The 25,699-nt window shown below is 46.1% G+C and overlaps 1 protein-coding gene across 1 annotated transcript in view; it reads right to left on the bottom strand.

Annotated features, from left to right (window-relative positions):
- The window catches only part of RFX4 (regulatory factor X4), an 83,520-nt gene extending 60,962 nt beyond the window's left edge, over window positions 1-22,558 (bottom strand). The window contains exons 1-2 of the mRNA XM_079303623.1: window positions 22,087-22,558; window positions 2,840-2,926 (exon numbers count right to left, since the gene is read on the bottom strand). Coding sequence (XP_079159749.1) covers window positions 2,840-2,926; window positions 22,087-22,129 — 130 coding nt within the window. The 5' untranslated portion in view covers window positions 22,130-22,558. The remainder of the gene's footprint in view (window positions 1-2,839; window positions 2,927-22,086) is intronic.
- Between the last annotated feature and the right edge of the window lie 3,141 nt (window positions 22,559-25,699).

Raw genomic sequence — 25,699 nt, 5'->3', positions numbered from 1 at the left:
ACCCTTCCACTTCATCAAGAAAAATCATGATTCCTTCCCAATGGAACTGAGGTTGAAGCTTTCATAAGCCTTTATTTGTGTTTTTCCAGACCTCTATTTCAATTTGGATAATCTGGTTCAATGCAGAGTACAGAGAAAATGTTATGGAGTTGTCTTTTTTAAATTGTTGGCTACAAGGTTGTACCATTCCCTTTTCCTGTGAATATTTTGACTAACATGGAATGTGGACGTGACAGAAGGAAAAATGTTTTAAAAGTTGGAAAGTGAAATAAAATTCAGTGATAATTTTTGTGCTAGAATGTAAAACTGTGGTTTGGAAGAAGCCATAAAATGTTCCAAAAGGGTAAGAAGCACTCGAGGAAGCACAGATGATGTGAATCCATGGCTGAGTAATCGCTTCCTTTCCCACTGTAACACAGGTTCAAGAGGCCTGGGGGTATCTGGATAAGAATGGAAGATTGCTAAGAACCCCTGTGGCCAGAAATATGATTCTGTACCATACTTCAGCTGTAGAAAATGAGACCAGCAATGCTATTATTCCTGTTCTAAAACCCTATGAACTCTAAAATCATCCAGGACAAAAAACAGTCACAAGAGCAAGCATTCTGCCCAGTAAGAACATCATCAGTTCACAGGACAAGTTCTCATAATCTTCAGTGGAGCCAAGGCCAAAAAAGAAAAATCCACCCCAACTGAAAACCAAACCCACATTTTCTCTGGCAGTTCAGCCAACAGCTACCTCATGTATGTGGAGAAAAAAAAATAGTCAAGAGGAAGGTGAATTGCTATTTCTTTTGATTGCAGATGAAAACTGGACCTACACTGACAATGGCAATTTGTCCACCATTCTGACAAATTCAAACAGGGTTTTGTGGGTTTTCTCAAAACATTTTGCCTCCTGCTTTGTTTGTACATGTGTGACAGAGGCTGGGCAAAGAATCACACAATGGTATGAAAATTTCTTGGTTGGTGTTTGGACAGTGTTAGAAAAATGTTATAAGGAGCTCAAGACCTAGAAAGGAGCACGTAGGACAGTGATTTCTGCAGTGAAACTTCTAGTTTGTCCTGGATTTCACAGATTATTGCTGTGTCTTATTTTGCTTTCTTACTTCTTCCTCTTCACCTTCTCCCCTCCCTCACCTCCCCCTCAAAACAAGGATGACTTTTCAGGTGGATTAATTCTCTTATCTGCACTGCAGAAATGCTGGTAATCAGTGCAAAGGAAGCATCTGGAAGAACTGGCTATTAAGAAGGAAGCTTGATAAAATCAACTCTGCCTCTCATTTGGGTTTCCATTATATGCTGTGACAATGTCTTCTGCACACAAATACTGGAACAAATTCATTTATGTATTTGTTTTATCCGTTCTAAATTCACTGCATTTCATTATCATTGCTTTCCCCTTAATTCCAGAACCAGGAAACAGAACAAGCCACCATCCCACCTTCTCAATGCCACTGTCTGAAACACCTGCTCTTGTTAACCACACAGGACATTGTTTTACTGGCCCCAGCTGTGTGGAAGTTTCTCATGTTCATATTTAAAGCACATTTAACAATCCTGAATTCTGACCCTGTAAGAGTCTGAAGACACGTCTCACTCATTACAGATTTCTTCCATCACTTTCTCAGTAACATCAGAGTGAAATGAACTCTGTACATCCCTCATAAAACTCAAAATAACAAGCTGCTGTTTGTATTTATACTAAAATCCACTATAATTTTTAAAAGATAAATAAATTCCTATTCCTTAATTTTTAAATACAGAAAACCTCAAACCTCTCCCAGTTTCATTGTCTATCTTTAAAGATTCTTATCCACTGTTCTTAGCTTGGAAGCCATGAATAAAAACCATTTTTCTACTAACATCTCCCTTCTCCTTCAGAAATATTCCATCAAAAGATATCCCTGGACAAATGAGAGTAAGGCCCTAGTACAGTAAATTTCATGATCTGTTACAACATTGTGCTACAAAGCACGTAATTTTGCCATGACAACAAAATCAATAATTCTCTTAAAATGAAAAAAAAAAAAAGGAAATTGCAGCAATTAAGTTATTTAAAATATACTTTCTATGCATGTATTTATGAAATGTAAATTACTAGTTACTGAATTAAAAAATTCTATCAGCATTAATATCTTGTGCTGTGGATATATGAAGTCCTGAGAGGAAAAGTATCATGAAGAGTACTTTGCTTTTGGTAAATTAAGCAGAATAGAAATTGCATAAACAGAGAAAACCAAATTGTAAGCTAAAAATTGTCTTGCAATTTTAAAAATAGACAATTTGGCTATTTTAAACTACTTTGAAGTAATTTTGATTACCTGCTATTGCTAAAAGTCAAGATCTAAAGTTACTATTACTAGAAAAGAAAATAAAACTATTTTAAATTCAGCTAGATTGGTAACTGTTTTCTCACTATCACTAAAAGGAAAGCAATATCATGTTTTAATATGTGATATTTTAATCTCATGATTGTTTAATTCTTACGGGAAAGAATTTTTATTTGTGCTTTGATAAGGTAGTATTGGAAAACAACACATTTTTCTCCCCCATATTTTGACTACATGGTTGTTCAGTGAAAAGTTCCCAGTGAAAAGTAAAACTAGTGGGTTTTTTTCTGAGTTGATACTTACAGCATATTAACCAGTAAACAGTATTTTTTTTTAATGCAAATATTCCAGAAAAAAAAATAATAAAACTATTGAGTATGTCAAGTGAGTTGATTATTTTAAATACACAGTACTAAAAATTAAAGTGAGCTGTAGCAACTTACATAGCAGAAAATGAGCACTTGGACATGTTCACACTCACTTTAAATGAATGGCAAGTTACTTACTTTCATCGTTAGAAACATTCCCCAGAGAGGTGTGACTGGAATAACGTTTGTTTTCACTTTCATTGAGACATCGTTCAATCCAACTCTCTGCAAAAAAAAAAAAAAGAAAAAGAAAAAAAAGAAAAGAAAAAAATTTATGTTCTTTTGTTTGTTTGTCTTTGCATAAAATATAAACTTGCAACAGATAAATCTAAATAAAGTGCCAGCATTCAACAGATGGTGATCGTTAACATTTCTATTAAAATATGCTTGGTCTGAGGATATTTAGAAAGAAAATCTTTTCTTACTTTCAAACTTAGGTGCTGCTTTCTAGTTTCATTTTTTGGTTGGTTTGTTGTTTTTTGTTATTGCTGTTGTTTCCTTTTAAAGTACAGAGGCTGAAATACGTCTGTGTACAAAACAAAGGTCCTTGGGATATTCTGTCTCCCATCACAGAATACATTAAAAAATAAAAAGCAAGTGAAACACAGAAATTGCACTAGTTTCCAAGTCTTAGTCTGGCAAAGGCAAATCCTCGAGTATTTCCGCTGTTTTTGGAAGAAATATTAATGAGTACAAAATCAATAATTCATGTGAGTTTTGGTTAAATAGAGGATCAAATGCTCTGTGAAGCCCAGTCCTGCAACCTCATCCACACTGATCGAGTCCCTCTCAGGCACTACTGAGATTTTTTCCTCCCTGGTACAAGTCCAATGTAGCAAGTCAGCAGCCACTGAGCTGCTCAAACCTTTGCCAACCCACAGTGCAAAAACCACTCCTGTTCTCTCTTTTTATATTAATTCCCACCAGTCAGATGAGTTACCTACAGCAATACATTGATTTGAATCTGCTGTTCTTCCTGGAAGCTATAACTTACATCCCCTGATGGCTTTAGAGGATGCACCAGGCTCAGCAGAATATACTGTTACAGGTCTTCGGGGCAAAAGTTACACCTTCTTATGTGTTTCCTTGGACAAAGTATGAAATATGAGTTCTTGGGTTTGCCTAAACCCCTGGGTGTTGCTACAATAAACTGACCTCCCTCATAAGATTATTTTTCAAGGGCATGAACATGGGCAGAAACGAGTTTATGCTTAGAGAGCTCCCTCTGGTCAAAGCAAGAAAAAAAAAGGATAAATGGGAATGCTGCAAGGCAAGCCTGCAAGTTATGACAGGAAACAACCCCACTGAGTGAAGAGATGCACAAGAAATAAGGGGAAACAGGCCTTGCTGTCAGCAAACTGCCAGAGCCAGAAACACCTTCAAAGGCGTGGAAATGGCTCCAGATTCCTTTCCCTGGTCCCCCCCACCAGACACCAGGCTACCTGCACAGCACAGGCAGTAGTCTGCCAGCCAGCAAAAGCCCATCACAGCAGCAGGCTGGAAGGGGAAACAGGAACCCAGCATCTTGGGAAAGCTGCCCATCTGGTTTATAGAAGATAAAAGATGGTATGACTTCATTTCAGCACTAGATGCCAATAAACAAATAAATGAATTGTCATGGCCAAATACATCCTGCAGGAAAATATGCTTTTTAAACCCAGGCAGTTGCATTAACTTGTGCATATTCCTCTGTACACACTCCCTCCACTGCCATGTAAACAAAAGGGCAATGGCACCAGTGCAGAAGCTCAGACAGGCTGTGCTGAGAACCCTCCAGAGCTGATTTCCAGGCCCTGCCACGAGTCTCCAAGTACTGGGCTTTTTGTGCTTGTGGTTTTCAGGCAGTGTTGTGGCAGCTCCAGGCTATTCCCCTCCCCACGTATTCACAGCAGGAACATGCTGCAGTGCTGCCTTCATCAATACCAGCACATCCCTGTGTGCATCTTCCTCATTCACCATCACACTTGTGCCCAAGAGCCCTCACAGCCCGCTCCTTTGATGTACTTCTCTGAAAACCATCCAAAAACCCTCTTGTTGGCAATAGATTTTTAAAGGACATTCCTTCTCCCACCAAATTCAGCGCAGCCTTGTTTAAAGTCCCTTTAGGCTGCTGACAGCACGATGCAAACCCTGCCCGTGCTGCGGAATCAGCCCCCACTCGGTTACAAACCCGGCGGCGACTCCATCCCGGAGGCTTTCCCGGCTTGTGCAGCTCAGCTGCGTGGGGTGGGGATGGATCACCTCCTTGTCTAAGGGCCAAAACGAGGACATGGCTGCTTTGTGCCAGATTTCTTTTGCTGCCCTAAAAACGAGCTCGTAGCACCTCTCCTGCCCCGTTTTTACTGTGAGCTGTCTTACAGGTGAAGAGAAACTTGCTGCTGAAGGCAGCATCTGAGAGGTGCAAGAAGGCTTGGGAAAGATTACCCTTCCTCCTCCTCCTTTCAGCACAGAGCCATGGCTGCATATAATTCCCTTGGCTCTGAGCCCAGCTGCAGGGAGTAAAAGCAAAGGCGGCTGCCATTAGCGCCAAGGGGAGACCGATGCCCAGCTCTGCCCTTTCTTTTCCTGCCGGCACCGAGAGCTGGGAAGCTGGGATGCATCCTCTTCCCTCGGCAGCAGGGAACTGGCAGCAGCCATCTTTAGCCAAATTCCCTGCCTAAGTAGTAAGGAAAAAAAAAAACCCAAACTTTTAAAGTGTCACTCAATAACTGTTTTCATCATCCTTGTTCTCGCAGTGTCTCTGATAACTGGGCACGTTCCCCTCTGGGATGGGAAAAGCAGCCAGTTTACACTGCCACATGTAAAGCCTGGAGCAGGATGCAGTTACTGTTTAATTATGTGCTGCAGCTCCTTTGGTCCTGAATCACCCCGGTTCAGCCTGCTGCAGCCTGAGTCTGGCTTTCTCTTTGTGGCCTTGCATTTAAATAGCTGATAGAAATTCTTCAGGCCTGAAAAGATGCATGACCTGTCTGGCAGCAAAGAATGAAGAAAACTAACTCTTTTGAGCAAAAATGTCAGGGAGTTTATGGCAAATTTGTCAAATTATTTGGCAGACGGCAAAATGTGACCAGACCAACCAACTATTTAAAAGTTGTATCATCTCATAAACCAAATTATGCAAGTATAAATAAATATTTTAATAAGTAACTTCATTATATAAGTAGCTATTTTTCTACTGTTTGTAAAAAGAAAAACATTTTTACAAGGCTTCAAACTCCCAATATTAATAACAATGTCTTCAGGTATTAAAAGAAAACACAACTACCGTTTTGCTAAAATTTTAAATATTCCCATCAGGATCCCACAAATCCCAGACACGGTAACACCTACCAAAAGTAAAACAAAAAGAGAAAGAGGCAGAGCAAATAAAATCAAAAGTCAAAGTTAGGTTTGACTTTCAGAAGCTCTTTCAGAGTTAATAACATTAGATCTTGTTCCAGGCCTAAGGAACCCACTGGGTAGGATGCCCTTGTCCTCATGACATGTGGCTGTGCCTGTCCCAGGCAGGGCTGCAAGAAAATTCCCATGGGGAGCTCTTGGTGTCTCCAGGCTGCAGCTCCATTGCAAGGCTGGCACCAACCACATCACACCACTGTTCTAAACATGCATTGAGTCATGTGGGATGGAAGGTTTTTTGTGATTAAAGCTTAATTATTGCACTTGAACCTTACAAAGTTTACACGGGCAGGATTTCACAGCAGGAAAACTCACAGAATGATGGAGAGTTCAGGCAGCAACTAAGCACAAGTGCATATCAGATCTGATAGCAGTGATGAATCCTTAACACAACATGAGAAACCCCAAATTTCTAATGGGAAGTGCTGTGAGAACAAAAGAAACTGCATCCTAATATAGGCTGTATTTTGACTTGCTGTGTTTTTAGTGTATCAAGTCTTAAGGCATTTCCTCTCCCCCTCTAGGACTGCTTCCCATCAGGAATCCCAGCACACTAGACCCTCAATGGTACTGAAACAAGGATCAGAAACAGATTAGGAACAGCTAGTAGAAAAATGTAGTATAGTCACTTACTCACTACTGTGACTCAGTATGGAAACTATCATAATCTTACTAGCAAAGACAGAAAATCATGTTTCTAGTGGCATTTTGAAGATCCATCTGCAAATATCATAGCAATTATATAACTTCACTATATAACAGTTTTGTGAACTGTAGTGAAACACAAAACTGTGTTTTTCAGCCTTAAAATTTTTGTTATATAATTTTGCATACCACTAAATACAAATACACTGTATCTGCTGTGGGATTCGTACCTGAGGGAAAGGAGATCATGATTCAAATTACAATAATTTTCCCAGTGTAAATTTTCTGACAGAATAACTTAGACAAATAAAAAAAAAAAAAACCAAATTGTTCAAAATTAAATGCTGAAAGATTAATTTTAAATAACTACAGAAATATTTACGGCCCTAATTTTGCCTCTTCTTTTTTTCATCCAAATCCTTCTAAAGCTGACTCATCACTGAGACACAAGTACCAGAGTATTTCACTTCCATTCCTTGTGCCCACCACACTTTTACCAAAAGAAGTTTTAACTGAACTTGTTTTCAAAAGCGGATAGAGCCTGTGTAACTTCACCCTATCCCTACCAAGCCACTTTTCAAAAAAGTGTATTTTCACTTGTGTGGTATTTCAGAGATGGATCTGGGGAGGCAGGTCTGGGAGTTCTGAGACAGAAACACACAAGAGTTGCTCAGGGGCAGGAACTTCCATGAACTATCAGAATGAGAAGCAGAAATGTTCTTTAAATATATCTTTGACAAATTACTTTGACATGTTAGATCCTTTGGAAGGAAAGATTTGCTTCTGGAAGAATCTTTGAAAGGCTCCTCCCTCCAGAGCCTGAGTTGAGGTGATACAGCAGAGGAGCTGTGTACTGTCAGTACATTAATGAGATAATTACCCCCTGTTGGTGTAAACCCTAATGATTATTAGCTAAGCATATTTACAGGCCAAAGCACTTGTTATTCCCATGGGTTGTTATTCCCACAGCAAGAGCAGGGCAAGAGCCACTCGGGCTCCTCTCTGCAGAGAAGAGGAGATGGGTCTGATCAGAGCCACAGTGGCTTCTGCTCCCACTGTCCTGCCACAGGGTCAAGAGCAGCTGCAGTATCAGCACCACCTGTAACCACAGCCTCTTCTGGCCTTTGTGAGCCACTGTGGCCACAGGCACTGGGGGGCTGTGCCACACAGCCTGGAACTGAGCACCCCCAGAGCCCTGGCTACAGCCCTGTGGGTGTGTGGATGTGTCCTCAAGGGAGATTAAGAGGTTTTATGAGCAGAATAAAGCTCTGTGGTCACATAGTCTGAGCTGCATTTTGTTCATCACACTCCCTACAGTTATGCCATATCCTCTGAACTGTCTGATCTGGGTGTGGTCTTATCACTGGAATAATTGGGAATCACTGTTTTTTTGAAAGTGTATGAGATGAGAATTCCCATGTCCTAAAGGCAAAATTTGCACAGCCATTTATTTCACCAAAGCCATATCAACAGCATGAAAAACCCTTTCATGAGCTTTCAGCTCTAGATTGGCTCTCATACTCCAAATTTTAAAGTCACCAACCAGACACAGACCAACATTGCTGCATGTTTGCTTGTCACTGAAATAGAGGTATCACTGAGATAAGAACAGATGGTTTGCTAGAACCCAAACCACAGCCTGAGCTACATACTAACTTGGATGGCAGAGTCCAACACCTTAGCTTTATTCATGATTGCTCTTGTAATTTTTTGTCCCAGTTTCTCAAGGTAAATTTTTTAAAAAGTTGTAAGTAGCTGTGAGCAAAGGTATCTAAATTAGATAATGCAAATATAGAAGAACCACTAAATTTTAGTGGATTTATAAGAGGACCTGCTGAAAAACTGAATATTTAGCAGTGGAGACAGACTTAATTTTACAGTTCCAGTAGAAAGGAGGAACTCCTCTCATGCATAAGAGTCTTAGCCCCCCTCTGAGTTGTTTGTTCAATGTTCTCAGAGGGAAAAATTACTCATCTCTTCCTGCAGCATGTCTTTGCCAAGTGTCTCAGTCCCAAGCTGGCCAGCAACACTGGTTGGGAGTTCTGAGATAGACAAGAGCTGCTCAGGGGCAGGAACTTCCATGAACTATCAGAAATGAGAAGCAGAAATGTTCTTTAAATATATCTTTGACAAATTATTTTGACATGTTATCTCTTTCAGCCACTCATCTGATCTGTTAGGCCAAAAGAAAGTGGTTGCTAACTGCAGATTTAGCAGGTAAATGCAGTATGCAGTAACTCAACAGCTCAAGAGGCTGACTGAAGGACATGGAATCTCCCATTTCCATTTTGATAGCCCATGGTACCAACAGGAGAGTGGATGGGATGATATTCTATATCTTTTCTTATTAAGGAAACCATCACTGTCCTAACAACTTATTTTGTTGTCTGGCTCAGAGGCTTGCAAGATCCATTGAGCTTTTCTTTGCAGAACATGGCCTGAGACCTGCCAGCATCCCAAAAACTCTCTATTGATGCTCTTCATGTTGCACCACTGCTCCAGACAGAGAACTTCTAACCTCCAACAGCTGTTAAATTTGTAATGTCTCAGCAGTCTGTCTGCTTTGGCCCTCCCTTAGTGTGCTGCAAATCTAATTTCTAAATGCTATCTGAATGAAAGCAAGGAAAAATGAGCCAGTGCATATAATATTTTGACAAATGGAATCTTCATATTGTAACATTTCAATGTCTTGGAGCAATTGGTCATATCAGCTTATAAGACAAAACTCTAGTTTAAAATAGTCCCTTAAAGGCAAAAGAGATGATCCCTTTCTCTCAGGAGTAACATTTAGGAGATAAACCTGAAGTCTGACCCTCAAACTACTAAACACCTATTCTAGTACCTGCTGTATAAAACATCTGGTCTCAGTATTCATGTTCTGTACCTCTCTCACCTTGCAGAAATCACTGCTGGTTACAGACACATCTGACACCTGAGAGGTATAATGCTGCTGGAGTGCAGTGCAGGTTGATTGCAACACCACATTTCAAGCTTTTAAAGAACCACACTGCTTGAAAGAAAGTGAACAAAAATTTCTTTATCTACAAAGCCTCAGATACTGCAAAAACAAGATCTTGCTTAGCCTCTGCACATTGCTATGAACAACTGTAACACGACAGGGCTTGGCAGCCACTGGCTGCCATTGAGGGCATTGAACTTGCCAAAATCAACTAAAATCAAGCAGAACAAGCTATTTGGGACAGCTAGTCACGCAGTAGTTTTCTAAGATTTAGGTTTTCATGGGTGATGCAATCAAAATACCCCTCCTCTCCACTGAGAGCCAAATGAGAGGTTTGAGACCATGCAAGGGGCACTGTCCAGCTGCTGCTGCTGTGAGTGCTTCAACACAGAGACACTCCTGGTGCACAAACCAGCTCCTCTCCAGCCTTTGAGGAGCACCTGGCACGCAGGGCCCAGTTCTGCTCCTTGCTGCCTCATTCAGTGCCATCAGCTGGCGAGGCACACACCCTCCAGTCAGCGTGTGAGGACTGTCAGGAACATCTTCAGGCTCCACAGGAAGTCATGCCAGTGTCCTCCTTGGTCCTGCATAGCCATCTTCTGTTCTTCCAAGAGACCTGCTCCTCAGGGATGGCAGTGACACATGGCCTGGGTGCAGATGGCAGAGCTGCTATCCTGACAAGCTGCCAGATATCTCGGTGTTTTGTTTGCTAATCTAAGTTTTTATTTCATTTCCAACAGGGCAAAATGTCAGGCACTCCGGTTGCAGTCCTTTCTATTGTTCTCATTTCTTGGCATGCAATTCTATTGGAACTATTTCAGGGTTAATGGACATTGGTCCGGGGCACTTTGTAGATGTTGTCAGGAATGTTTTTGTTCTTTTTCTTTGATTCATGATTCTGGTAAAGCATTGTCAAGATTCACCATGATATCAAAAGAATGCAAAGAATAATTCTCTTGAGTGTGAGAGAGTTCTGTTTTGTTTAGCCAGATCTTCACTTCCAGTATTGATTTTCTACTAAATTATTTGATAAAGTATATTATAAATTGACATGCCATAAACAAAAAGCACCACATTTAATAATTTTTTAACTCCTCCAGAATACTTGGGCAAAAAAGCTGGGGAAAAAAAAAAAAAAAAAAAAAAAGCTGGAAAGCTATTCTTCTTATGCTGTGCACTGGGCAGAAGTTCATCTGAATGCGATGCTTTCATTTAAATATTGTGTCAACAGTATTCCTTGTTAAGAAGATGCATCCCTAATGTAGATAAAACATCCCCAGAAGCCCTATAATACAGGATGCCTCTTCATATTGATTCTGGTGTTTAGGTCAGTCTCTACCTTGGATCAAACAAGGAACTCCTATCTGTCCCCTTCTCTGGAATCACATAACATTGGTATTGCATCTCCAGCTCAATATGCATGTTAATTAAGAGTAGCCCTTTCCCTCTCCCAGTCACACACAGATGCTATCTATTGTTTCATTTTGAAAAGGAAGTTTCACCAGACTAGCAAATGGCCACTTGGTTTTTGCTCCATCAAGACCATCCCCATGTAGCAGCAAAGCAAACCCCACTCAGTCTGATTTCAGTGTGGTGCCATTTCCTGACATTCCCTTAGTGACACCAGTGCCTGACCAATGCAGCTCTCCCAGGGCTGAACTTGAACATTGAACATGGCTGTGCAACATGCAGCCAATCTTTTCATCAGTGAGATCTTCACTCACATCATGTGCCTTCAGGCCCTCATGATTCCACAATGGGAATGTGTTATGGCTCCTCAGTCCTCCTGGGTCTGCTGCATGGCTCAGTGGAAGGGCTGTCTTTGTCTCCAGTTTAACTGCAATGTTTCCTTCCAAGGAAATCCACACATGCCTCTTGATCATTGCCAGCCATATTCTTCCCCAGAATAAAGCTCAGGATCTATTGATACCCTTTTTGCCCCAGATTCCAGTAACTTCTTATGCTATAGAACTAACATGAGACACACAAGTGAGCTCATAGGGTCTTAAATTCTGGGTACCTCTCCCATCTCTTACACCCTGCAGCAGTCTCTGCTCCCTAGCTTCTGGATCAGACATTCCCAGCTGCTGCAATAGTTCCTCAGCTCACCAGTGTGCATGAGAAGACATACACTCCTCAAATCCTTCATTCAGCTCTGCTGCACTCTTACACATGGCTGGAATCATTTGGCTGGGCAGTATTTGCATCAAGTACCCATGGAACACTTCCCTCTGTCTCAGGAGCTGATGAATCCAGCAGACAGGCCAATTTGGCACAGAGATGGCAGTACATCAGTAAGACAGGCCCACAAAGATGACAAAATGAAGAGATGTGAGATATGGGTGGGGGATACACAAAACACCAGTTGTGGGGCTCAGGAGGGAGAGAGGAAGGACAAGACTGGTTGTTGGAAAGGAGGTGAGAAAGAAAGGGAAACAAAAGAATAAATGAGAAAGAAAAGGGCATGGTCAGAAATAAAGGACAAGAGAAAAGAAAGTAACTATAGAGACTGTTTTCTGTTTCTAATCAGGAGAGAAAAGGTCAGCTCCTAAAGCAATGAGGCTACAGTAAATATTTCTCATTAGAAACAGCATCCAGTCGAGCAGACTGAAAGAACATGAGAAGACAGACCCAAATGTACACAGAATACATGGCTCAGGTGTTAGGACATAATTATAGCAGTAGGAAAGAGACAATCACTTGACTGCAAAAGACAGAAAAATATAGAGATACTACATGGACTCAAATGGTGACCCCTTTTCCTCCCTTTATGGATATTTACTCCAAATCTATCTGTTGCTCACTACTGTCAAAGATCAGCCACCACATCATTCAAAACCATTTTGTGGGTAAATAGGGTCCACCAAACAGAAACAAATGAATGCTGTTGCTCTCAGAATGGATGCAGAGAGTATCTGCCTACCAAAACTAGAAGAGAGGACATTAATAAATCACTATAACATCCCTCCACAAAGATTGGTACCCCTCAGAATTAATATGTGGATACAGAGCTATCTTTTCATGCTGTTAGCTTTACAGTTTAAATATGGTTGACAAAAAGTCTTTGCTAAGTCCTGATGTGCCTGGACTTACAGATTCATAAGACTTGTATGAATTTAATCCCTTCCAAACTGTCTTCCCTTCCTTTAGAAAGTACTATGAAAGCAGACCAGTGCTTTTAAAACTAGGAGCCTGGCTCTTCTAAGAAGACTCCAGTCTCCTCTGAACAATATGCAAAGCAAACTCAGGGGAGGGAACATGAGAAAAAAAGAGAAGTCTTCTTTCGTCCTTCTTTTTTTTGCCCAAAACTCACCAAAACAAGAGTCTAGTATTGAATATTCAGCACTGAATACTAACTGCTCAATAGACGGTCTGTTTGCAGAGCTCAAAGTGGAAATGACCCAGCAAGGAGGAGAGGTGAACACACTGCTCCATCCATGTGATTAAACTGCTCTGCAAATGCAGTCCTCCCCTCTTCTCCCCACCTCATTACAATGGAGGCCATTTGCTGCCCTTACCACAACTCATTTTCAAAAAATGTTTGTATTAGAGAGGCCCCTGCACCAGTATTGCCCCCGTGACTCTACATTTAGGATAGGAATGTGAGTTCCAGCTCTGGAAAACCTGTGCTAGCCAGGCAGTCCAACCAGCAGGATGTGTTAGTGCCACTGCTTGGGAAAAAGGAAGCACAAGCACAGTTTAGAGAGGAGCAGAGCACCCTGTGGGGAACAGTCCCTGCTTTCAGCCTGCACAGGGCATGGAGTGAATATCACCTGGCAGCTGCCTTGTTCTGCCATGGACCTTGGGAATCTCTTTAGTGCTCCTCCCTTGAGGTGAGACATCTTGGTGCCACACAGTGAACACCCAGGAGGCCAAGCTGGGACAGAGGCTGGTGTACAAACACAACACACCATTTAGCAAATGTGTCATTTGCACTCTGCCTCTCACAAGGCCAAATTTCCCTTGAGAACAAAAACACAGCTCATTCTACCCTTAACCCCAAGAGGCCCAAAGGAAGCACCCTTTACTTACACAAGGTGTACATTTCAGACCTGCCACACTGAGAATTCCTGCTCTGGCTCTTGTGCCCTGGGCAGAAGTTCATCTGAATGCGATGCTTTTATTTAAATATTCTGTCAACAGTATTCCTTGTTAAGAAGATGCAAATAAAACACCCTCAGAAGCCCTACAATACACAGTCCCCAGTGAGACCTCTGTCTCATGCAAAGCACTGTGCACAGCTCCTTTCCTGCTAGCCCTGGGGTGCCAAGCTTGTCAGCCAGCAAATCTCTGTCCTGCTGCTTAGCCTGGTCTGGCAGACAGAGACCTGGAGCTGAAGGGCTGTGCTGAGGGGTGGGTGAGCCCTCCACCACCACAGGAGCCCGTGCACCCAGGAACACCCACTGCAGGGGAGGGCACCTCTCATCACAGAGCAGCAGATCTGCTGTGCCCTGACACACAGCATCTGGGCACCAGGACTCCACTTCCACATTGCCTTCCACCATACTTCTTTACTGTGTCTATCAGGCCACCAACACCTTAAGAACCAGACAGAAATTTCTGTTTCCCCATGTTGCTTAAGTTTTAAGGAATAAAGGAGACAGAAGGATTTCACTTTCCTCTGAGCATCAGAGATGTCAACACACAAGAGTAGGGTACCCAGAAGTTAATGGCCTTAAGTACTCATTTGCTTAATTAGGATATCCTGCCACATAATTATGGTCAAGCTAAATGTCAGATGAAGATGGGAACCACAGAAGTCAGGTTGTTGAGGATTTTTTTTCCCATTTGAAGGGTAGAGTTTTTTCTACTTCCTGCAACCATCCATGAATTTCAATCAACAAATGGTCTGTTTCAGTGAGATCCTAGAATATTATGAAAACACACAGCCTTTCCTGCTTGGCCTCTAACCCATCTGGTGGTCTTTTGCAGCAGATTGCTTTGTCATAGGGTGCTGAAGTGTCCTTAGCTGTAAAAGGATGTTCTGTTGAATCTTTTGAATCAGGTGTGTATTGCTGTCAGCATGGGGGAGCTGGCTCTGGAACACAGGTGAATCCACCCAGCACTGGATGGCCACTCATGAGACCCCAGGAACAAACTGGGCTCTCTCTCTGTATTTACCTTCCTCAGCTGTAGCTGAGGTAGCTCAAACACTTGTGAAATAGTTTAGCAATTAAAAGGGTTCTAGAAGAAAGAAAAAAAAAGTGTGTTAGCCTTTCTAACATTGTGGTACCTCTAATTTTTGCTTTTTTTTCACTACTTTTAGATTTCCCTTGTCACTGCATTTCTGGTATTTTATTGCTTTACAAATATAGCACAAACTAGATCTGAACATGCAAACAAGAACAGAAAGCTCCATTTTTTTTTTCTTTGTTGACCTGTAGATCTCATTTGCAAACTTATATTTGTGTATAGAACATTTTTCATATAATGAATTTTATCTGACTTAATATGAGCATCTGTAACTCTTCCTCCAAGCAGCCAAACCAGCTAAAGAAACAGGAGTCTAATATAATAATATAATTATATATAATAATATAATAATATAATAATATAATTCTAAGGAGTGTAAGTTTAAAAAGAGATGAAAGAGGTGAACTATAAAAAATATTTCTACTTCTAGCAACAGTATCCTTTAAGAAAAAAAAAAAAAAAAAAGGCAGTGATTTCTGACACTTGAAATTTGTAGTCTTTCTTCCAGACAAATATCAGGCTTTTTTCTAGATACAATTTCAGCAAGGAAATGAAAGCCCCTAGAGAAGAGGATTTTGTGGTTTTAATTGTTTCAATCTCTGCCATGGGGTCATGAGTGCCCAAAGATCCAGCACGAAGTCTGTCAGAGTGATGACCACAGCATCAGTCTGTGACTGCAGCCACCCTAAAGAACAGATGAAATTCCAGCATTTGTCCCCAACATTCTACTCTGAAATGAATGCCTCTAATTCCCAGGGCTGTAAGTTTCTCTTTCAGAGAATGTTCCGGCAATCTGAAATATATTGTTTATACTTATGATAATATTTGGTGTTCTGCACAAAAATGTTCAGCATAAGCTGCTAATTAATTGTGAACACATCATTCATAGCAGTGAATCAACTCCTTGGTTCCTGTAACAACTTCCATCTCAGAGAAATTAAGTTCAATTACCAATAAAAGAAAACAAAGTGCTTAACTGTAGCTGAAGTGAAGGAAACAAGACAGCACTGAGCCCATATTTCACATTTCAGTCTTGAGGCAAATTAAGCTGCAAATGAGCTTTCTCTTACTGGGTGCAGTGAGAGCCAAGGGTCTGTTTAACCCTCTCCACTTTTTCCTGATTTCAAATTCATCAGAAAGGGAATAATGGTCAAAAGCATTTCATGTGTTTATATGCAAAGAATGATACCACAGCTCTTGCAGCAAGCAAGAAAGACTCTGACACCGACTTTACACACCATCTCTAACACTGGCTAGTATTTTATAGCTAATAAATTGCTCTTGCTGCAAATCTCCTGAGAGAAAATAAATGTAAATGAAGGCCAGTACTGCTAGTTATGCATGTAAAATAGCTGCAATTAAGTTATTACACATTCCCAGCTGTGGAGAGTGATCATTGCATGTTAACCCTGGGCATCTGCCCTCTCCCAGGCACACACATGGACTTCAACAAGTGTTTCCCTTGTGGAGCCATTGCAGGATCAGGACCCATCTCTAACAGCAAATCCTATGAGTTTTAAAAGTTCTCAGAAAGTCCCTGGCACATATATACAATTCTACAGGTTCTGAAAGATGTGTGGAAACATGCCAGTGGTCCAGATATCCTAAAAAATCCACACAGGCCTCCACTTAATCATCCCCACATACTCCCCCTTCATTCACTTGTTATCTATAGGATCGCTCAGCCATCAAATATCTTTAGGCTATCCATCTTCCTAACCAGTTTGTCAGCAATCAAATCCCCTTGGCTGCTGGGACTCTGGGCTCCATCAGGGCCAGATCATACCAGGTATTCGTTTTCACACACAATGTAACAAATCAAAAACCCAGCACAGATGCGGTGAAACAGACAAGTGGGTGAAGTCACAAACCTCACCACTCACAGAACTGTAAGCTGATTATTTGGGCTCCAGTGTCACATCAAGCATCCCCAAAGGAGTGACCATATATTTGTATTATTTACATGACAGCCCACCACTGCTCTCAAGGCGTTGTTATGAACCATCAAGCCCCAGCTGTATTAAAGGCCACTGCTTCAAATGTCTTGATCGGAGGAGGTACTAACTTTTCATCACCGTGCAGATTTCAGTGATCCCATGGTTTGATCTTTAGTTTACCGTACTGAAATCCTGTGTGTGCACCTCTTTATGACTTGCAAACCAGCCGCAAGTTAAGCTAGCAAAATGCAAAGGCGCTTACATTCAGAGACACTGCAGATTTTACAGCTACGCTAACCTTCTTCCTTCCCTGCACACTCCCTGCACTGCCAGCTGAAAAACAGCCTTATTTTCTAAAGGCAAGCAAGCCAACAACCCTGAGGGAAGCAGGATACTCTTCTGATGACTTTCTGTGGGACAATTGTAGCAGCATTTCAAGTATCTTAGCACAAAATGATCCCTTCTAATTATGAGAAGGTCTTTTACTCAATATTGGTTTACTATAGCAAAGATGCACCTGAAATAGACCAGTTGGGGCTACAGTTTTCTTTACAGTCCACACCCAGAAGTTTTATCTGTCAGATACGAGTCCTTTTTGTAATGAGGATTACACCTGAATAATGACGACTGGAAACCATAAACTTCAGCTTAAATAAAGTAAATCGTTTCCTACAGTTCTATGGCTATTCTTATGCAAAACCTTATTTTAGTTCTTCTTTCTTTCCAGCCTTTTAAAGACCTTTACTGCAGGTAAATATTGCAGAGCAGTAAAAAGTACCACAATTGCCTCTCCCTAAGAATATTAGAACAAATTCATTAGCAGACAAATAAATCATAAGATAATTATTTTCTCTGAGTCATACTCAAAAGATGAACTTCTTCGGGCCAGGCAATCTTCACCACATTTCAAAACCTCTTTAAAAATCAAGACAGATTTTACAAAGTAATTAAAACCTCCACAGGAATGAAGACCTGATCCAGTGACAGGACCTGGGTTTAGATCCTTGTTCTGCTGCTGCTGCTGAAGGCAGAGGGAGCTGCCAGGAATCGGGCCCTGCCGTGCAAACGTTGCCCGCACAAACTCTGCAGCTCGCAGGAAAGAAAACATTTCTTATTGGGTTTTTTTTCCCCCTCCTGCTCCATTTCTTTCAATTGTGAAATCTTATAAGATACAAAATCACATAGGAAAAATACTCAGGTTCAGCTGTATAAAAGACCAGTTGTATTTCTTCTGCCTTTCCATATATCAAATTTAGGATTCAAAAGAATCGTTGGATCATCCTAACTGCTCAGCAGGTTAGAGCCTCTATAAAGACAAATTCTGAAACAATAAATAACTTAATTTTTTTCCTTATTGGGATAAAAAAGTATGAAAAGTATTTCAGGAAAGTCAGGGGGAAAAGCCAATAACAAGTTTCCTCTTTACTGTGTTGTAATAAGCAAAACAGTTTTCAGAAACAAAATCAACTATTCGTTTGGATTAAACAAATGAGGACCTAGAATCACACTCTTTAGCATCACACATACATTCTGAAATGTCACAGATCCCTTCTCAACTAGCATTCAAGTATTTATTATCAATACTGGTAATTTCATTAATTGAACCAGGATATGAAAGCCATTAATTCTCTTCAATCAATGCTTAATATACTTGATCCGTTTTACATGGCAAGCTCGTAGCAAAGGTCAGCCACCACTGCCGCAGCACCTGTCTGTGTTGATAAGAAGATAGACTGAAATCTGGCCACTGCCACAAAGTTTTCAACCCAGGCGGTGGAACAGCTTTTCGTGATTCAAACAAACTGCTTTGAGCGCCTAATCCCAACGTCCTTGACAGCACTGAAAGGCTTTCTGCTCATTTTAATGGGCTTTGGATCAGCTCCTAAGTCTCAGCTTCAAGTCCCAAGGATCTCATCCATCTAGCGCCTGAAAACCAGAGGAGTTTTTGCCTGGCTCCAATACTGAAGTAAGGAGGGATATTTACTGAGTTGTGCGGGAAAGCCGCGATCCTTGGGCTCCTGCTCCCTGAGCGGCGCGGCGGGGTTTTCCCCGGGAGTGCCGCGGGCCAGGGAGTTTGGCAGCAGCTCCCCGGGAAATCCACGGCGTCCCGCGGCCCCGCACGCCGCTCCCGAGCGGGCATCATCCTCCTCCCTGGGACAGCATCCTCCTGCCTGGGACAGCATCCTCCTGCCTGGGACAGCATCCTCCTGCCTGGGACAGCTCCTGCGGGGCGGCGGGCGCCGGGCAGCGGGGCGAGGGCTGTGCCCCGCCGGCAGCTCCTCGGGCCGGTGTCACTAGGGGGGGCTGCGGCTGGGGAAAGGCGCTGGAGCGCTAGGGGTGGCCGGCAAAGCTTGCCCCAGTCGCCCCTCGGGGAGCCACGAGCGCCCAGCCCGCCACCGCCCTCCCTCCAGCCCCGACCCCTCCGGGGTGAGACGGGGCGCGGTACCGCTGTTCCCGGCCCCCGGCAGCTCGCGGGCACGGAGCGCAGGGTCGAGCACAGGGCGAGCCCCAAAAGCCAGATACAGCCCCCCGGAATGACCCCTTAGTGCCCCACAGCGAAGGGGCGGGGGAGGCTGCACACTCCCGCTGAGACTCGACGGCTCCCGGCCCGGCTCCGCGGAGTTACGAGTTTGAGAAACCGCACCCGAGGCGGGCGGCCGGGACGGGGTTAAAGGCGGCAGCAGAACGATGCGATTAAACACACCGCAAACCCAGCGAGAAGGGCGTGTGGCCCTGCTGTGTGGGTGCCGCACTCCGCGGCCGCGGGAGAGCCCCGAGAGTGGAGGGAGAACCCCGAGAGTGGAGGGTGAGCCCCGAGGGCAGCTCCTCGCCCATCGCCGCCGCGCCGTGCTCGGTGAGTCGTCGGGGCCGGGCGCTGCCGCTGTCCCGCCGGACACCTGGGATTGGGGCTCTCCGGGAGCCCAGGCGGCCAGAAAGCCCTTTGGCCTTGGTGACAGCCCCCACGGGTCACTCTACAGGTTACAGAAAAGGGAACTAAACTCGATGGAAGCACACGGCACTGTTGAGGGAAGGTGAAGGAACCAAACCGTCCTCCTACGGGAATCGCGGTGATTTTTTTTTTTCTAAATCCCGCTAGTTTAGGGAAAATCTGTTGAAGATGAATTAAAACATGACTGATTTTTTTCAATGAAGCCATATTTCTCCACAATGCAAAAGGATTTTTACATAACAACTGAAACTCAGGAGAAAAGCTAATTGGATTAAGTCCTGTGAAAGGGAGGTTAAGGTGTCTGAATGAGACAACTGCAAAGCTCCAGTTTTCTTGCCATCTGTTTAGCAAGACTAAAGCGTTTTCTGATTAATATTGTCTTAATCAATCATGCTGCCACTTATTACAACCTTACTGAAATTAAGAAACTAATAGTACTGAGGCTAAGCCCGAGAACGGACATTTCTTAAAGGAAGGACAGAAAACGTGGGGCTTTTTTTTTGTTAGGTTTGTGGGTTTTTTTCTCTAAAGACTCGTTCCTCTGGACAACGAAATGCTGCCGGCAGTCACCTCAACCCCGCCTCGGCAGTGCCGCCGGACAGGAAAACAACTTTCTCTAACACCCTCTTAGCTCCTGCACACGCTCGGACCCGAACTCAACGATTCCTTCCCCGCCGAACACTTTCTCCCCGGAGCAGCCCGTCTGGGTTTTGTCCCGGGGACCCGGCAGCAAATGTGGCCCAAACCCGGCTGGTGCCGCCGGTGGCCGGCGAGGGGCCGAGCCTACCCGGGATATGGAGCGCCCCGCGCCGGGACCGCTGCAGAAACAGCCGAGCCGGGTTGGGCAACACTCCTCCCCTTCTCTCTTTCCCTCTTGTTTTAAATCAATATTTAAATTTTACAAAACGCCCATCCCGCCTTGGGAACGAGAAAGACCTTGGCGGGTTTGTGGCGGAACGGAGCGAAGCGGTTCCAAGGCGGGATTGCCTCTCCCCATCGCCGCTTGCCCCGTCTCCCCCCGTACCAGCTACACCGGCAGCCCCGGAGGAGCCGGGACGGAGCTGCGAGGCCCGAGGGAGCGGCGGAACGCGGCCCGCCCAGGCCGTCGGGGAGGCGCGGAGGGGACCCGGTCCCGCTGCGGGGCTGGGGCAGCTCCGCTCCGCGGCCACCTGGCCGCCGGGCACGGCGCTCACAGCCGGCAGCGCAGCGCGGCCGAGGGGACGGGACAGAGCAGGAGCGGGCGCAGGGAGGGCCGTCCCCGGGCTGAGCCCTGCCTAACCTGCGAGCTGTCCGCCTGGGGAGAGCCTGGGCGGGCAGGCAGGGAGGGAGGGAGGGAGGGGTGTTCTCCTGCGCTAATAAAATAAGTGAAATTTTCAGAGGTGACTGTGGCGGCCGCCCGCCCTCCTCGGCAGCCCGGGGGCTGCGCCCCGCTCAGAGCGCCGGGGCTGCGGCGGGTGGAAACCGCGGGAGCGCGGACCGGGAGGGAGGGAGCGGGAGAGCAGGGCCGCCGTTCCGGGAGGCTGCCGGCTGACAGCGGGAAGATCCAGGCCTGGGCCCTGCCCCACGTCCCCCGCCGCCGCCCCCGGGCCGGGCCGGGCGGCAGGGGCGGCCGTCGGATGGCGGGCGCGGGCTGCGGCCCTCGGCCGGGCGGCCTCGCCTCTGCGGCCGTCCCTGTCCCCTCCCGCCGGGGCTTCTCCCGCTGGCGGCGCCCGCTGCTGGTACTTCGGCCGCCTTTCTCCCGCCCGGTTACAGGACCGGCCACGGCATCTTTTGGAGGTGCGGGAAGAGAGACTGAAACCTCCCCTTCCCCAAACTTCCTTCTCTCCGAATCGGCCCAGCCCCGACTTGGCCCGCGGAACAGGATGACCTGGGCGCTGGGTTTGACCTAACTCACCACCCATCTTTCCTAGTAAATCTAGTTTTCTCACCCAAACCGTTTCCTCGCCTCTTTGCTGCTCTAACCAAAGTGAGCGCCTAAAACTAGAAGCCGAGAGGCAGTTAGTTTGCTGGCCGACAGCCTATGATGAAGGGGAAAAAAAAAAAAAAAAGGGAAAAAGAAAAAATATTCTCTGCTCCATCGTATCTGCAAGAGGAACCATAGGGCTCCTCCAGCCCGGGAGCGAGAGCTCCCCCTCCTCGGCCCCGCACCCCGTCTCCCGCACACGCCCGGGCTCATTTGCCTGCGAGGCCGGTGCGGCGGCGGCTCCCCCCGCTGCCGCCCGCGCTGCCCCCGCCACCACGGTCAAGTTGAAAAGTCCTCCCTGACGGGCGAAAGGAGCCCGCTGCCTGCGGGGGGGGGACTTACCTGTGGAGTCCATATCGGGTTCCTCCAGCAACCCGCAATGCATGCTCTTCCCATGGACGGGACGGGAGCCCCAAGGTCCCGGGGTGTGCAGAGCCCCTGTCTCAGAGATGCGCGGGGGAGAGGGAGCAGGGTGGCGGCGAGGGGGTGGGGATGCAGGGCAGAGGCAGATAGTTGGGGAGGGGGGGTGTAAAGCGGGAGAGAGGGACACTCCGTAATCCAGCAGGGCAAAGCCAGACCCGTCAAAATGTTTGCGGATGTTTCATGGGAAAAAGCATCATTTTATAGAAGCCCTGATGGGAGAAATGTCATTGATAGGCCAGCCAGCCTGATGAATGGCTGCTACTCAGATGGGGATGTGGCAAGGCTCAATGTGAAGCCCATTGTGATGCTGTTTTGAATAAGAAAAGCTTTCCTCCAAAAAGGGGGGCCTTAGATCTACGCAATCCCAACACTTCGACTTCCCTCTTCTATTAGAGCATTAGAAACGTTTTTCTTATTTAAAGTTCCAGCGGTCTTTCCACTCCTCCCTTCCCTCCCCCAGCCCCCACCCAAGGTCCTTGGCTCATTACAGACCGAGATCAAAATTGGCTTAGATCTTCAAATGGGCAGTAGGTTTGGGGTTGTGCTCTTTGGGGCTGCCGGGTGTGCGTGCAGCGCGGCCGAGCTCCCCTCCTCCTCCTCCTCCTCTTTCTCCTCCTCCCCGTGGGCTCTGGGTTGGGATCCTTCTCGGGCACATGGCATTGGAAGCTGCACAGCTTCCCAAATATCTTGTAAGCTTAGTTTATTGGAGAAAGAAAAAAAAAAAAAAAAAAAAAAAGGAAAAAAAAAGGAAAAAAAAAAAAAAAAGGGGGCGATGTGTGTGGGTAGGAAAGGGGTGTGTGAGGATAGAGAGAAGTTGCCAGTTTCTCGAAGGCAAGCGATGCTGGCACTGCAGATCTGCGGCAGGGACCCCCGTGCGTCTTCCCGGGCCTCAGGGACAGAGGGCAAGGCGGGGTGGGGGCCGCTCGCCACCGGCTTGTCTGGCAGCGGAGAGCGGCTGACCCGGAGAGCTTTCCATGGGACCGGGCGGGAAGCAGGGGGGTGGGAGATCCCGATTGCCAAGAGAAATGAAGAACCAAACGGGTGCATTTTCGAACTGGTGTTGCTTCCCAGCTTTAGTCCGAGGACGCGAGGATCCCTTTTCGGGTTAGAGAATTGCGGGGGTAGAGTGGGGCAGAGGCTGGAAAAAGTTGCTTATTCTGCATGCGGTCGTACGTGCTGGAAGTGGAAGTAAAAGTGCAAAGCTAGGGCTCTGATAAAAGTGGCTGGTTTAGGGAAGGAAAAGCTGTGATTAGAATATGAATAGAGCTCCAGGAGAGGAAGAGAAAGGGGGATTATAGCTGAATTACTTTGACCATGGACAGAGCCAACGTTTTCCACCCTTCTCCCCCTCTCCCCTCCCTACACCCAGACTACCCCCCTTCTCTCTCCCCGTCGGGAAAAAAAAACAACAAAACCACCAACCCCACACAGCAAAACAAGCGGCGAGGTTGCTAAAGAGGAAGCTCCGCGGTGCCTTCGCATCCCCGGGCGGGCGGGCGGCGGGGGAGCCGGCGGGGCAGCTCGGCCCCTGCGGCCGGGCCGGGCGGGCACCGGGGCGGCCGCTGCGCACCCCCACAGGCCGAGATCTGGCGTGGGGAGCCCCCACTGTGCACGAAGTAAAAATAATACCGGAGAGACACAGCGCAAAGACCGAGTGTGCAGCCGGCGGAGAAGCCCTGGCGGTGGCGGCAGGGACGCCGGCCGGCTCTGACCGCCAAGGGGATGCGTCCGGCGGGGCGAGAGAAAGCCTGGGGAGGGTGATGCTTCTCCTCCCTCTGCCCCCTACCCCGCCAAAAAACAACCACATCCCCAAAAAACAACCCCATCCCAACGCAAAGGCTCTGCTCTTTCCCGACGGGGAACTGCCATCTCTCCGTTCCCCGCACCGCCGGTGCCGCCGGGCTGGCTCTGCTCCAGGCGGGGCCGCACCGGAGCCCCGACGGGGCGGGCACGGCCGGCTCTGTGCCGCCGCCGCCTCCCCCGACGGCGCAACCTGCGGCTCCTGCCGCCGCCCCCGCCCGGCCCCGCCGCCGAACGCCTTTTTGTGGGGAAATTATTTTGTGGGGAAATGATTTTTCCCCACTTTTTTTCCACTTTCTTTTCCACCAGGTCTTTACCGCGGATGATGCAAGCCCTGAGGGGGACCCGAGAGAAGGCGGGTGAGGGCCCCTCGGTGCCAGCCTGCTCTTTTCGGCAGAGCCCCTGGCCCCGTGAGGGGGTAGAAGCCCCCCAGAAACCTCTGGTTCATTTTTGTCTCTGAGCAGGGCTCGTTCTTTGAGGGGTTTTGAAGCCCGCGTTACCTTTACACCGCAGGAGATGCGGCCGGCGCCGCCCGTTCGAGGGGAGTTAGCGGTGCCCGCTCGGCTTCCAGCGGGCGGCACAGCCCCGGGCCGGCACCAGCCCCCGGGCACCCGCCATCCATCGCTCCGTGAGGCTGCAGGTGCCGCAGGAAGCGGCCAGGCCTCTGGAAATGTGGAACACCTGCCGCGGCAGCCGCGGGGGATCCACCACGGGCACCCTGCGCTTGTAGAAACTTCACCTTCACCGGTGTAAAGTTTCAGAGATGCTCTCGTGTTGCTGATACTCCAGAGATGAGCAAAATGAAAATACAGGATTTGTGAACATAAGGGCGATGAGAAGGACGGGAATTAGAACAGCCTGGATGTCTAAAGGCTTGGGCTGTTCCTTGATAGGATGCAAAGGTGTACGTTCTCTGTGGAGAATGATGCATGGGCAGGATCAGCAGCAGCACTTTTGTTTGACTAGAGGTACCTGCTGCAATGTGTTTCCTCCCTGCCTCTCCAGGTGAGTTCCTGTCCCCACATTCTCGTGGAATAGGTCAATGCTGTTGCCTTCTGGTTTACCTAATCCCCCTCAAGTGTCTCAGATCACCCCAGTGCACTTCATAGCTCCATTACTGTTTCTTGTTTGGGTTTTGATTACCTATTCAAAAAACAGAATGTCATGCTTCTGGATATCCCATATGACACTTTAATAAAGTAATTTATTCTTCTGAAAGCACAGAGCATCTCCTGTGCTGCAGGCTGGCAGTTTTCAGATGCACTACAAGTCACTATCTGCAGTTTTTGATTTGATGCAATGGGCAGGTCCCAGCAAGGTTGTAAAAAGTATACAACTGGGAATTTTTCCTCCAAGTTCTTGCCTATGCCGATCATCTACAAGCCATAAAATATCTGGAGACTAACCCTACACTGCATCAGATGATGCATTTTTAGTGGAGAGGGATTCTGCTGCTGTTGTGAAAAGAGTATCACCTTTATTTGAGAGAGAATACAAACTTGTGCTTGATGCAGGAAGGGAGAGCAAGATCATCAAGAGAAGAGGAGACACATTCCAGGCTGCTGAACAACAGGATGCAAAGTTGACTATACCATGTTAGGTGACCAATAGATAATGAGTTTCTTTTGCTGGGTTAGCAAAACAGAGTGGAAGTATGATAGTTTGTATCAACTTATCATCCAGGTATTCTTAGATCTTTCAGAAAAACGCATTTCTAGGACTGTCTTTTACT

The sequence above is a fragment of the Erithacus rubecula genome, assembly GCF_903797595.1.
Source record: "Erithacus rubecula genome assembly, chromosome: 4".
NCBI classification, from domain to species: domain Eukaryota; kingdom Metazoa; phylum Chordata; class Aves; order Passeriformes; family Muscicapidae; genus Erithacus; species Erithacus rubecula.
Note: the sequence above shows the minus strand (reverse complement) of the source record. Positions and strands in the feature narration are given on the sequence as shown.